Source organism: Papio anubis, chromosome 5 (assembly GCF_008728515.1).
Source record: "Papio anubis isolate 15944 chromosome 5, Panubis1.0, whole genome shotgun sequence".
Classification (NCBI taxonomy): Eukaryota; Metazoa; Chordata; class Mammalia; order Primates; family Cercopithecidae; genus Papio; species Papio anubis.
Window position 1 is genome coordinate 59,435,590 of NC_044980.1, and position 14,614 is coordinate 59,450,203.

The window sequence follows — 14,614 nt, forward strand, 5'->3', positions numbered from 1 at the left end:
GTAAGAAAAGGGGAGAGTCAGAATCAGTCCCTAGGTTATGTTATGATACAGTAACCTTTATCAGGAGCTGGTCCTTTGTTGACAACCTTACCTTCGGAAGAGCTATGAAGGAAACTTCTTTCTGCTCAGATCACAAGTATTTCATGGAGTGACATGCTTTCTAAGGAGTGTTTGTATCACTTATTGGTGACAGCAGCCACTTCCTGATGAATTGCTGTTTGTCTTCATAGTCGCTGGCTAGGGACCCCGTCTCCCAGTTCTGTACTAGTTCAATCATATTGTTTGTGTCGGGACACAAACTCCTTCAACATCTTGACAGGGTGACGCTCATCCCAAAGGAGAAGGGTGTAAGTTAGCCATGTCCACGGAGCCATGAGCCATGAGCCTTTTTATCTTAGTTACAGGCCAGAAAGTTTGCCAGGTATGTTCAGGTTTCCAATGAAATCAGACACTTCCTCCTTCATCAGATAAATCGGATTGTGAGTTCTAAGCATGGCTGCTACTTCTGCCCTGCAGCTTCTTCAGGAGAGATGCCTACCCTTGGCTAAAGGCCCTCATAGAAGTCGCCAGTGCTGATAGTCTCAGGGTGGATCCCAGCGAGTCCATCCTCTTAGGGGAGGGGATGCTGGGGGCTTTTTCTTTTTTTGAAAGACAGGATCTCACTATGTTGTCCAGGCTGGACTTGAACTCCTGGGCTCAAGGAATCCTTCTGCCTAAGCCTCCCAAGTAGCTGAGACTACAGGCACACGCCACTACACCCTGCACTGTGGGGATGTTTTTAACTTTTGATAACAATACTAATATAAATATGAAAAGTATAGATGTAATTTTATAGGCATAAAATATACATGAAAAGCATATACACATATAAAATATACATTTTAAAAGTAAGATGAATATCCTCTCACAAATCGTCAGAGGGGTCTCTGATGATTTGCAGAAAAGTGAGTATGGCACAGAAGTTGACAATGTAGTGTTGGGGTTAAGAAACGCAAGCCAGATAGCAGGGATTAAACTCCTACTGTGCCCCTTACTCGCCATGGGACCTTACTGGCTCTGTGACCTTAACCTCTCTGTGCCTCAGTTTCCTCATCTCTGAAAAGGAGATATAAATAGTTCCTACCTTAAAGGATATTATGAGGATTAAGTGAAACAATACGTGTGAAATGCACACCACAGTGCCTGGCATGTGGAGAGTGAGTAATCAACGGTAACCATTAGTATTAATTTTGTCTGTAGGTGGTTGTGACTCTCTGGGTGAAAGAACAGAGAACCACTCTGCTTTTCTCTGGGAATGAGGGAGCACTGTAACGCCACACATGTGAATAAGGACAATAAAACTGGATAACCTCCTAAACGTTGTTTACAGTCTCCCCTGGTGTCTTTGGGGTTGGCAGGCATCCCCCACTGCCACCTGTGCATATTATTGATACTTTACAGCCTGCTGTCTGATAGTGCTGCTGTTGCTGACTTCTGTGTGCCAGGTATAAAAATTAGCCACATGGCTTTTAATCTCGTGTGTGATGTATTAAAGACATTGCCTTCGCTGTAATTAATTGCAGTGGAAGCCTCCCAGTGGAACTTTAGCTGCTGGACTCTTCATTGAAGCTTCCAAAGCGGGCTTCAGAAGCCCAGGAATTCTTGGCGTTTGCACAGTACTGCCTGCTCTAACCTTCTAAATCACCATGGCCAAGAAGCCAAGTACTCGCCAGTTGGCTTAAATGGTGTAACATTTCTCTTCTTCCTGTAGCTGGTCCATGAAGTAATGTCAAAGGGGCAGAGTTTGTCAGGATCTTTCAGTCATAAGTCACAGAAAACCCAATTCAAAGAAGTTGAAACAATCAAGGCAGTTAATTGGCTCACATTATGAAAAGCTCAGGGAGTTGGCTGATCCAGTGGCTCAGTGTTGGAAAAGGGCCTGTTTCCTTTCTGCCTTTCAGCTCTGCCATCTGCAGCGTCCTCTTCATCCCGAGGCCGCCTCTCACCATAGTTGTAGCGTGGCTGACTCCTGGCCGCCACCAGGCCTGTGCTTTCCCCCACATCCAGCAGGAGACTCTGGCCTAGTATTTTGAGCAAGAATTTGAAGCCCACAATGATTTGAGATGCTTACGTCATATGCTTAACCCTTAAACCAAGGATTGCAACCAGTCATTCAGGGGCCATCTCTGGCACTGGGGTTCGTTTACCTACCTCTGAAACTCAGGGTCTGTGTGGAGAAACTAATATATGGGTAATCTTGGAAAGGAGGAGGAAGAAATGGGAGCTGGTATAAAGCAACAAGTGTCTTTCATAGAGATGATGTAATTTGGAAGTAATAGATGGATGTATGCCTTTTGAGGTTCTGTGATCTTACATCTGTGTTCCCAAAGAGTAAATGAGAACTGTAATATGAGATATATCAGGAAGGACTTCCATCCCACCATAGCACACACTCACAGGAATCCACGAATATCTAGGTATCATGGTGACTGGTATCTGAAAGATACAGCACAGCTCTAGGGACAGAATTTATTAACCCTTTCAGCAGCAAGAATTCATCAACACCCCACCCCACCCCTGCCTCCACTAGCACCATTATGCTCACTCCGCAACTCTGCTTCTCATCCTCCTTTTACTGCCAAGAAATTGTTTTACTCTTTTTGGTTTTCTGTACGTTTGTTCATCTATTCTGCTGCCTTATAACCTGTAAGCTACAATTTCAGCTTTCTCATGACCCCTGTTTCCTCCTGGCCTCTTCATGTGCATCTTTTCAGATTCTACTCTACCTACCAATTGCTCAATTCTATTGGTTTCCGGGAGATATGGGGTGAGAAAATCCCATAGCTCGGCTTTGAAAACTGGACAAGATTTCAAGATAGAGAAGAAAGATGTGGCATTTCTTGGATAGAAAAACATACATTAAGGTATTTCTGGGGAAAGAAGAAGATTGATTCAACAGAGCATCAGAAGATGTTAAACAAGAGAAAAGTAAAGTTGAAAAGGTAGAGTGGCACTGGTTATAGAAACTTCAGAAATAAAGATATATTGAAAGCTTTTAAGCAAAGCACTCATATAGCCTCTTCATTATTTCTATAGCCAAAGTCAGCTTTGTTTGAACCCTTATCTTTCTTTTACCCAACAGCCAATATTTCTTGTCCCTAATCTCTCTCCACTTGCTCTGTCACGCCAATTCTCGGTAAACCCTGCTGGGCTGGAAATTAGAAGTAAGGGGCAGCGCTCACCTATGAGACACCACTTACCATTGTCCTGTGAGGAGTCATACCCGCAGTTCTCAGCCCTATCAGACTCAGTGTCCCCATTTTATCAGAAATCTTTCTATAAGTTTCCCTTTGCTATCTTGAAATAGGATGTGTCTACATACCTAATTGGTATGGGCTGAGCTGTGTCCTTCTAGGAAATCATATATTGAAGTCCTAACCCCTAATACCTCAGAATGTGACCATGTTTGGAGACAGAGCCTTTAAAGGGGTAATTAAAATACAATTAGGTCACTAGAGTGGGCCCTAGTCCAGTTCTAGGGTGTCCTTAGGAGAAGAGGAAATTTGGACAGAGACAAGTACAGTGAGAAGATGATGTGGAGACACAGTGAGAAGACAGCAATCGAGGCCTGTCAAGGAGACAATCCCGGAACAGATCCTTCTCCTTACAACCCTCAGAAGAAACCAATCCTGCTGACATCTTGATCTCAGACTTCCAGCCCCCAGAACTGTGAGATAATACATTTCTGTTGTTTAGGCCACCTGGTCTGTGGTACTTTATTATGGGGGACCCAGCAAACACATACAGTAATTCTATATAATGCCTTTATTATAATATAAAGAATACATAAAAGGAGTGTAATTTACCATAAAATATATACAGTATTTCCATATGTAAATGCTCAAGCACAACTGTACCAAAAGACATAATGCTTACATCAATACTCTGCATGCAATAGCTACAAATCACTGTGGAGTGACGGTACAAATGCAGGCTGACACAGCGTGTGGTGTTGGCAACACAAATACAAACCCTTGAGCAACATAACTATTGGCACATAATTTTTTGTGAACAAATCTTGGTAGAGTTCCAAACAAAACAAGTAACAATCTTCCCTCATTTTACATGGTAGTTGTATTCCTGGAAAATTCAAGAAAAACGTTGTATTTGTTTGTAATCCAAGGATAGGTTCTAGGTACAGACAATTATAAGTAGGTTTTTCATCTACATGAATGTCCTGTAGAACATTTGAAAGTCACATACAGTTCTTCATTTTCATATACATATTGCAGGGGGTCAGGCTATCTACCATCAATGCCAGGACAGTGTCATCATGACAACCAAAACTGTCTCCTTATTTCCAGAATATTCTCTAACGGAGAATTCTTCTTGTGATACAAGAAGAGGAGAAAATAAAAGATGTAATCGATGGCTATCTTTTGGTGCAGGATCAGCCCCACCCTACTCCCTATCAGAACTCCTCCTGCCTGGAGGAAGGTAACTAGGGACTTAGTCACATGGGACTACACAGCAGACAAGGTCAAGTGATTTCCTAACTGGTTAAAGCCACAGTCTTAATACTGCCCTTAAGCTTCATATGGTAAAAGGCTCCTTTGTTCAGAGGCTTCAAGGTACTCCAAGTTTGGTGAAATTCGGCCTCTGTGGTCATGCCTGTCTCTGGATTTTTCTGTGTTTTATGTGTGTTTGGAGGTTGGAGGGGGCTGAGGTGATCTGTGATTGCTGTGATAGCCCCAGAGAATCATCCTGATAAATCTCACTGTTCACTCCCTGCTGCTGCTCCCAGACTGTTGACCGTTCATTGTTGGAGAGTTTCTACCTGAAGACTGTGATTTCTAGCCCAAAGCGGGCGCTCAGCGATGCACCCGATCCTTTTATTCCACTCAGCCTCTACCCAGGCATGCTCCCTACAGTGTTCACTCCGTCTTTCCCATTCTTGTCAAGCATCTAAGTTCCACCTTGTTGTCTCATGCTCTCAATAATATTTTATTGAGACAATCACTATTTCCAGAAAAACTTTCCTCTCTTTTGTCTCCAAATTTCTTTTCCTCTTTCATGTAACAGGAAGAGAAGTCTGCTAGTGCTACATATTTCTCCCCCTTCCAAGGGAAATTGATCCATTGAATAAAAAGCTTCCATTCTTTCCTTTCAACTGCCTCCTCCCCTCACGTTTGCCTGAAGATGTCCTGTCTGAGTTACAACCCTTTGGCTGCAAGCAGTAGAATCCAACTTGAATGCACTGTGGCCAGAAAAGCAGATTTTGGCTATAAGGAAATAGGACATGTCAGGAAACTCTTAAGAATGCCCTGGGCCTCCAGAAAGGACTTGATCAAGAATTGCAAAGCTGCCAGCACTCTTCTACCCACCTTTTATTTTGCTACTGTTTGCTTCATTTTTCTATTTCCTGTACACTAGCTTCTTGAGGCTTCCTGTCCACATGGGTGAAATTCCATTTCCAGGGGACAGACCCTAACTGGCCTACTTTGAATCAGGTCCAATCCCCTGGCTAAGGCGTAGGGGCATAACAGGGACCAAATGGACCCTCCTGCCTAAAATGATGAAACAACAAAAATACCTGAAACAATTGGTTTTGGACATGGATATCAGGTACTGCAGGACAGTGATCCCTGAGAGAGGGGAAACAGGTGAGGTGGGCCTTATGAGTCCAGCTCACTGGCAGGAGAGAGTTTCCAGGTCTTTGCAGTACAAGAAGGTAGAAGCCAGGTAGAACTTAGTGGTCTGAGAAGTCCAGGGAAGAGTGGCTAGAGGCAGCAGAACAGAGTACCAGAAGGAGAGGGCTGGAGAGAAAGAGAGAGCGGAAGAGAGGTAGTGAGAGGGAGAGAGCACTTTGGACATCACCAGAGTCTTCATGAATACCAATCACTGCAGGCCTGGGAGGAAACTTTCAACTTGAACCACAGAAAAGAACCACCTGAAAGAAACAGAGGGAACAACAATCCTTGCAGCCCTCACAAGGCTGAAAATACTTTGTGTTCCCACCAGTCAGAATGGTAAGCCCTATAATTCACAAGGTTTGGGTAGAATAACTCGAAGGGTATTGCCTCACTAGTGGGGAAAAATTCAGTCCTAAAGGCTACTCTAGTCCTGCCTAACAAATACTAAAATCAATCCTGAAAGAATCAAACTGTTTCCAAGGAACTTAACTGCATCCCAGTACAAAGCTCAAGAGTATTTATAGGAATGCAAAAACATCCAGCACCCAACGAGGTAAAATTCGACATCTGGGATCCAATCAAGCCCCTGGCCAAGGGAAGGAAGCAGAAATGAAGAGGAAGAAACAATACTCTATCTTGTACATTTTATAAATGTTATAATCGCCTCCTCTCCCATCATAAGGCTATTATTATCTTTTTCTTTATACACCCAAGCATTGCTTGACTTATTACAATAAGCATGCATTATCATAGTTATTTTAAAAAGCCTTTGTGAACAAACCAATCAAGAAAATGGGAATATCAAACAAAAAGGAGACAAAAGAAGTTCCTACAGCACATCAAAACTGACTGAAGTTTTCTCCCTATTTCCTCTGCCTTTTTTTCCTTTGGCTGCCTCCCTCTCTAGAAAGTTCTCACTTTCTTTACCTTCATGTCTTGCATTTCTTAACTTTTCTGGATATTTTAGCTGAACACAGAAAGCAACTGCAGCATGGCCAGTTGTTAGGGGAGACTTTGTTTCTTGTTTTTTATGTTTAAATGGGCAGATCTTAATGTTTCACATTTACTTCTCAAAGAAAGAGAACACCAACGCCGCCTCACTACTGTTCACTGCCTTTTAGCTGGTCCTCTCCTCCACTCCTTGAGTCTATGGCCGGGCAGTTAAGGTTCCACTAGACCTGGTCTGTTTGCCCAGAATCCACCTGCCCTGTCCCTAGGCAGGAAAACTGTAACTTTGGCAGCATCTGCCTGGACTGAAAACATGTCCCACGTCTCCTTTTTTCCCTCTGGAGAAAGCTCTTTCTGGCATGGTGTGGGGATAGCTAAGGTCTCCAGGCTGCTGGTGAAGTGAGGGAAAGTAGAGGGGAGTGGGCGCCGAGATGGGCGACCGCTCAGCAGCGAGAGGGAGAGGCGAGAGTAAGGCGCCCAGACACCATGTGGACAAGGGGAGGAGAGAAAGCAGAGGTGGCGCGGACAGACTGAGCGCCCGGGCAGCCAGAGCCCAGATCGGGAGAGCCGAGTCCGGGCAGAGGGGTCCGCGGACTCTGGAGGTGCTGGACCGGTGCGATCCGAGAGCAGACCGGGCCCCTCGCGAGCCTCTCCTGGCCCCTGCCCGCGATGAGCGAGGACAGCAGGCTGTGCTCCGGCTACTACAGCCTCAACCAGAGCTTCGTGGAGCCCTTCCAGTGCCCCCGGCGCGGCGAGGGGGCCGCGCTCCAGTACTGCTGCGGCTTCGCCGACCTCAAGTACTGCTGCAGCGAGCCGGGCAGCTACTTCCCCTACAAGCACAGCTACATGTGGAGCCTCAGGTGGGCTGAGAGCCCGCGCGTGCGGCGGCTGGCCGGGCCCGGGGCTAGGGAGGCGACAAGCGGAGCCACGCCAGGGCCAGGGGGAGTCCCCCGGGTCCCCGCCATCGGCTCTGGGTTGGGTCCCTACGGAAGGAAGCGGAGCTTCTGAGGGCGGGTGAGGGTAGGAAGAGAAATCTCGCCCCGGCTCGAAACTCCCCCAGAAGCCAGGACCGGAGGCGAGGCGCGCGCTGGAGGAGCGCGGGCTTTGCGCCCAGGGCGCACTTGGGGCCCTCCCGGTTGGCCCCGCTGGGTTCCCCGCCCGCCTCCCGGGAGCCGACTGCTCTCCCCTCGCCGGGGACCAGTCCCAGGCTGGCAGCCCTACTGGTGGAGCGGGAGGACAAGCAGATAACCCAAGGGGAAGGTTTAAAATCCTCTTTTAGGTTTATTTGGTGTATTTGAAGAGAAAGGAGGCTCCTTTGGGGCTCTTTTTACTGCATTAACAAGGATCAGAGTATTTTAAGACTCTTTGAGGGATGTGAAGGAATTGGCTGTATTCTTTAAAATACACATATATTTTTTAAAGAGTGTGTGTGTGTGTGTGTGTGTGTGTGTGTGTGTGTGTGTGTTCCTGAGGGCCTGCGCAAGCAACTGGGCTTTACGACTTGCCCTTTTTGGAGGATCTGACCCCTACCCTGGAGAGAATTGAAGAGACACCAGGAAAGATACAGCTTTTGGTTGCCATGATTATGCACACCCTCTGCAGAACAGGACACCCCCTTTCTTGAAACCTGAGCCATGTGGCTATTGCTGGAATGTGAAGAGACTTTCTAAGGTGGGGTCTTGTTTCTTTTTCCTATAGTGGCAATTTTATTTTACTTATTCCAACTAGTATTGATGTAGACATTTTCCTTATGAATTTCTTTTCCCCCTTCCACTCTGAAGGGCTGCAAACTTTAAACTTAATTTTTCATTTTGCTTGGAGAATGAAAGGGGTTCGACAGTCAAGGAAAGAGCTCCCACCTTAAATTGTTTTGTACATATTAATTAGTTTATGGGGTTGGAGGAGATGGATTCTGCTAGTAAGAGGTAAAGTATTATGATTATGTCTCCCAGTCACCTACATGATCCAGAATTTAACACACAGGCCAAGTCTATAGCAAATGACTAAATGTTACTTCTTGAAGCAATAAAATATTAACATGTTTTTCTATATTGGAAGCATCAAAAAGTCTTAACAGGAGTGCCTACCTTCTAGTAAGTTCAACTGACAAAGTTGTATTTTGCTGGAGAAGGGCAAAATGTCAGAAAATAATGATAGCTTATCCTTAGTAGATTACATGGGGAAGAAATCTGTATTGCATTGGTTTATTATCTGGCCTTTTGGAAACTAACAGAGTAATCTATCTCTGGGTCATTGGAGGCGTTACTAATGGCAGAAGCACCTCCAACAGAGACTGGCAATTCCTAAGTCAAACTCAATTGGAAAATGTGCCTGAGATTTTCAGATCCCTGAATAGTTCCAAAGTGACAAGCAATAGAGGACATAAAACCTTCCTAAGATTTATAAGGGCACAAAGGAGTGAACAGCTTGCTGGGGTCTTCATTCAGCACTGACAAAACGGACAGTGCAGCTCCATTCCCTGGGAAATAGAAAAATCACTTCAACTGATGTTGTCGGTTGGCAGTGTTAAACCTGGGTTCCTGTGAATTACTGAGCTCTGAGAACACAATAGGGAGGTAAATTTATTAGAGCTTCATTTCCCCTCTGTTCTTTGCTCTCCACTCCTAATTTAAAATAGTCCAACTGTGAAGAGCCACTAGCCCTTGTTTTGAGATTCTATAGTGGCTGGAGAAAGGCACAGCTGTGGCTATCGCGAGGTAAGTGAACTTCCTAAGTAGGAGAATTGCTGCATTAATGTGACAGCAGCTTCAGACCCTCTCTCAAAGCTTGTAAAACAACTGCCATAGGGTGCTGAGGAAAGGATAATTCTTCCTTTCCTGTGTCTGGCCCCCTCCCATCTTTTCTCCTCCGATAACTTCCTATGTTCTTAGGATTTTCCTTGGTAATCTTCTCCAGGACTTGGGAAAATAAGGTCTATTGGACAGGGCCATGCATGAGTGGCTATTTAATTAAAGTATTTATTGAAATGAATATTTTAGGAGTCTCCTGGAGCTCCATCTTTACCGAGAGTTTATACCTAGAGCTTTGCATGCATAAAGCAACATTTCTTTTCTTTTTTTTTTTTTTTTTTGAGACGAGGTCTCGCTCTGTCACCCAGGCTGGAGTGCAGTTGCGCAATCTCGGCTCACTGCAACCTCTGCCTTCTAGGTTCATGCCATTCTCCTGCCTCAGCCTCCCGAGTAGCTGGAACTACAGGTGCCTGCCACCATGCCTGGCTAATTTTTTGTATTTTTAGTAGAGATGGGGTTTCACTATGTTAGCCAGGATGGTCTCAATCTCCTGACCTCGTGATCTGCCTGCCTCGGCCTCCCAAAGTGCTGGGATTACAGGCGTGAGCCACTGCGCCCAGCCATAAAGCAACTTTTTTATAAAGTGAACCATGACATTGAAACTATTTGTCACTATTATGAAGAACATTCTTTTTTAACAGAAAGCAGGGATGGCATGCTTTGTTTTTGTTTTTCTTTCAAATTTAATGGTCTGGTTTTATAATTTGTATATTGAAAGCCCACACTGTGTATGTGGAAGTTAATTAAAGTAACAATTTTGCTTTCAAATAGACTAAATTACATTTTACCTTGAAGATTTTTTAATAATCAGGTTCTTGCTTGCAGAATCTTTCCAGATGTCTAGCCTCTTATCTGCTCTGTGCACCAGATAATATTAACTGAGTGGATTACATTCACATGTGTCTGTGTATAGTGAAGTGATCCTAACCTTCCCTGACAAAATGCACAAAAGTTAGGTTTGGTGCAAACAAGTATAAAAGAGGAGTCGCCAAATATAGGGAGTCTACCTTTTAGATGAGAGTGCATCCAGTGAGAGCAAACCCCAAGTTGAAATACGTAACTCTACGGGTGACTCTAGCCATAAATTTCCCCAGCCTTCACTTGTCTACAAGGCTAGTGGAACTGGGTTGACAATAAATCAAGCACAAGAATCTCTGAAAGTCGACTTCATGTGTGTGGTTCAGGAGGCAATCTCTTCTTTGCAGGGGTGTTCTAGCTCGTAAAATGAAGGACAAGTGGAGTGAACTTTTCACTTTCAGTTCTGTTCTCCTTCCTCCCAAAGCAACAATGCTCCTGGCATCCCTGGTCAAATTCTCCCTCCCCTCCCTTTTGGTACAGGTTAAACCTGTCAGTGTCCTAATCCCAGGGAAAGAGCAGAAGCCTAAAGGCAAGCCAGGAAGATAATGAAGAAAAAGATCATTACTTTTCAATGATGTATGTTCCAAATACAGGTAGATCAATCAGCAGTCAATTATTATTTATTTCCATTTATTGAACATTTTCTACAAGCTAAACTCTCAAATGCTTTAAATAAGTGTATACAACACTACCATGAAAGTCAACAGAAGTATCTGTTCTTGAGTAAAATTGATTAAAATCTATTTGTAGGTTAAAATCTATTGGTAGATTTTAATTAGAACAAAATGTGGTTCAAGAAGTACGTGTTAGCATATTAGTCTTTCAAGATAATGCCTTTTTTTCCCCCCAAGCTCTTTTCCCGTTTAGTAATATTCAGTTCACAGGCTTATGAAAACTATATTTCTCAAATGATTAGACTGAGAAGTAACTGTATCAGACGGAATCATTACAAATTTAGGGTGGAGCAAATACAATCAGATACACATTTTGTTTTTAGAGAAAAATATAAGGGCTTCTTCCTTAATGCTAGAAGCCATTAACATTATGCCCCTTTAGAAAGGAAAAAGTCAAACTGAACATAAACTTGATATGAATTTCACAAATACCATTTTCCTTTAATTCAAATTGCTTTCTCCTTTTTTATAATAGTTTTGGCTTTGTAAATCAACAAATGGCATTTCACATATGTCTTTAGTGCTTTTGCAGAAACAAATATTTTTCTGTTCATCATTTGTTGTTGAACCTGATCTTTCCTTCTAAAATTTATGAATAATAGAGGTTTATTTGATGGAGATGTTTTAGAATTATCCCAAAATAATCATGTGACCTTTAACCTATAATATGAACACATGATCTTCCCTATTAATAGTAACGTACAGGCCGGCCAGGAGTGGTGGCTCACGCCTTTAGTCCCAGCACTTTGGGAAGCCACGGTGGGTGGATTGCCTGAGCTCAGGAGTTCGAGACCACCCTGGGCAACATGGTGAAACCCCATTTCTACTAAAATACAAAAAATTAACTGGGCATGATGGCATGCACCTGTAGTCCCAGCTACTCGGGAGGCTGAGGCATGAGAATCACTTGAGCTCCGGAGGCAGAGGTTGCAGTGAATCCAGATTGTGCCACTGCACTCCACCTTGGGCTTCAGAGTGAGACACCATCTCAAAAAAAAAAAAAAAAAAAAAAAGTAATGTATAAATTTAACAGGGTCTCGAAAATCCTACAGAGAAAATACAAGAATTTGGTGATGGAAAAAAGGTGAACTGTAGATTTCAATCAGTTACTGTTTATGCTAAAATACAATTTGGTTATGAATGGCTGAGAGCAAGAACTAACGATATATTTATGCCTTCTCTTTAGTTGAACCAGTGTGAACCACTTTGTGTGACACATGTTTTTTTCCTGTTTTCCTCAGCATTGGTGCCTTGATTGGATTAGGAATTGCTGCCCTTGTTTTACTCGCCTTTGTCATCAGTGTCTGTGTCCTTTGCTATTTATTTCTGTATACAAAGCCTCAAAGATTAGACACTGGCCTTAAGCTTCAACACTTAGAGGCTTCTTCCACTCAAGAAGGTAATCAGTATCTATTATTTGTTACCAATTACCTGAACTTTATCCAAAAGAATAACTTGTACCTGGGTGATCATACTGTTAACAATGAATGCTTTTTAAAAATTCAGTTTACTATGTGTCTTACTAAAAATTCACATTGAATCAGACCTTAATGATGAAATACTTTAGGGAAATTGTGCTGAAGGAAAAATAGCAGCAAGATGTAATTATTCTCATGAAAATTAAACCATTGGTTCAGTAAATCTGCTTTAAATATATTTATGTTCCTTTTGGTTATTAAGGTTTATCCTCTTGAAATTTTAAAAATTTTGTTTTTAGATGGGGTCAAAGAAGTCAAATAAATAGAGGAAACAAGTATTTGATAACTTATTCTCTGAACCAAATATTTTCATCACTCTAGATTGGCTAGTCAGTGGTCAGTTAAGAATTTATCTGTGTGTCTACTGTGTACACAGTTCAGAGGGGCATATAAAATAATTCAGAGGCATATAAAAGAAACAAAAAATAAGTAGAAGATGTATTGGCTAGATTGCAAACTAGTTAAAATATTGGGATTTGTATGTGTATAGTGTGACTATAAAGTAGAAATAATGTTTATTTATGGTTTGTGGAACTAGGTCCTATTATCTCAGTCATCAAGTGCTGTGCAAATGCTAGTTGTTACCATTATAAAACTCAATCACAAAGAATTTTTAACTGTTGTGAATATAAATTTCTATAGTGTATTAAAAAGTACTAATTATAAATTTTATTGTGAGATGCACATATAAACCAATCTAGAATATACATTATAAAATATATACGGAATTTATCAATAATTTATATGTAGAATATATAAACAGATTGTTAAATTTAGGGTTTATATATGTGTTTAGAATGACACACAAGTGCTTACTTGCTTCCATGTAAAAATAAAATGAATATCTTTATGTTAAAAAAATTGAGGAAAGTCCTCACCCATATACTCTATTTTAGTTGCATCCTAAAACTTCTCATATGATAGGGTACCTGTTCTGTGACCTTATCAAATACATCACCACTGTGCGATTGCATTAGCTCTCATTTCCTTCTCTGCAGAGGAGACCTCTCAGAGGGTATCCTGTGTCACAGAACAAGGGGGCCAAGATTCCTTGAAAGTTCTCTTCCGGAAGTACTGTTTGGAGATTACATGGCTGAAATGATAGGTTGTTAGCTGAATTTAGTACAAATGACTTAGGCCCAGTTTCTCCACTGGATGTCGAGTAGTGATTATCAAATAATCAGATTGTAAAATCCATTTTTGTCTCAATTGCTTAGGTAATTTAAAGTTGTAGTTCTTAAATTTGACTGCCTATGAATCACATAGAGAGCTTGTTAAAAAACACAAATTCCAGGCTCTGCATTTTAAAACAAGTAGCTCCTCTTGCTGCTTCTGTCCTTGTTCCCCTGCTGTCTGCTCTCCAGAGCAGCCAGAGCAGACCTGTTAAAACACAAGTCAGGTCATGTCACTCCTCTGCTGAAAACACTAATCGCTTCCTGTCTCTTTCAATGGAGAAAACAGTCTTCATCATGACCTATGGGGACTTTTGTGATCTGCCCTTATATTTCCTATCTTCGCATGCCCAGCCTCATTGGCCCCTTTGCTGTTCCTTGAAATTCCTGATTCAAGGTCTTTTTTTTTTTTTTAATTTATTTATTATTATTATACTGTAAGTTGTAGGGTACATGTGCATAATGTGCAGGTTTGTTACATATGTATACTTGTGCCTTGTCGGTGTGCTGCACCCATCAACACATGCTTCCACTATTGTCTAGGATGCTTTTCCCTCAGATATCTGCATGACTTACTTTTTCACTTTCCATCTTTACTCAAAAGTTACCTTCCCAGGAGCTCTCCCCTGGTTACCCTATCTGCATTTTTAATTCCCTTTCAACATTTAATACCCTCTTCCTGCTTTGAATTTATCTTAGGCATTCACCATTAACATATTATATCCTTTACTTACCTGTTGTCTATCTTTTGTCCACTCCGAGTAGAAACTAAGTCCCAGAAAAGTAGGAATTTTTGTCTTGTTTGCTCATTACTGTATCCCCAGTGCCTAGAACACATAGCAAATATTCCATGAATGAATTGGATGGGGTAGCACTGCATGTGTGTCATACTAGGAGCATATTTTGAGAAACATTGGCAAAATATTGTCACTGTCACAGTCATAAAACATTCATTGACTGCCTTCTCTATACAATGCACTGTGCTAAGTAAAAATTGGTTAT

The 14,614-nt window shown here is 42.3% G+C and overlaps 1 protein-coding gene across 1 annotated transcript in view; it reads left to right on the plus strand.

The window, feature by feature from the left end:
• The first annotated feature begins 859 nt into the window (after window positions 1-859).
• The window catches only part of SHISAL2B (shisa like 2B), a 28,001-nt gene continuing 14,246 nt past the window's right edge, over window positions 860-14,614 (plus strand). The window contains exons 1-2 of the mRNA XM_003899725.4: window positions 860-7,480; window positions 12,204-12,361. Of these exons, the coding sequence (XP_003899774.1) occupies window positions 7,290-7,480; window positions 12,204-12,361 (349 nt within the window). The 5' untranslated portion in view covers window positions 860-7,289. The remainder of the gene's footprint in view (window positions 7,481-12,203; window positions 12,362-14,614) is intronic.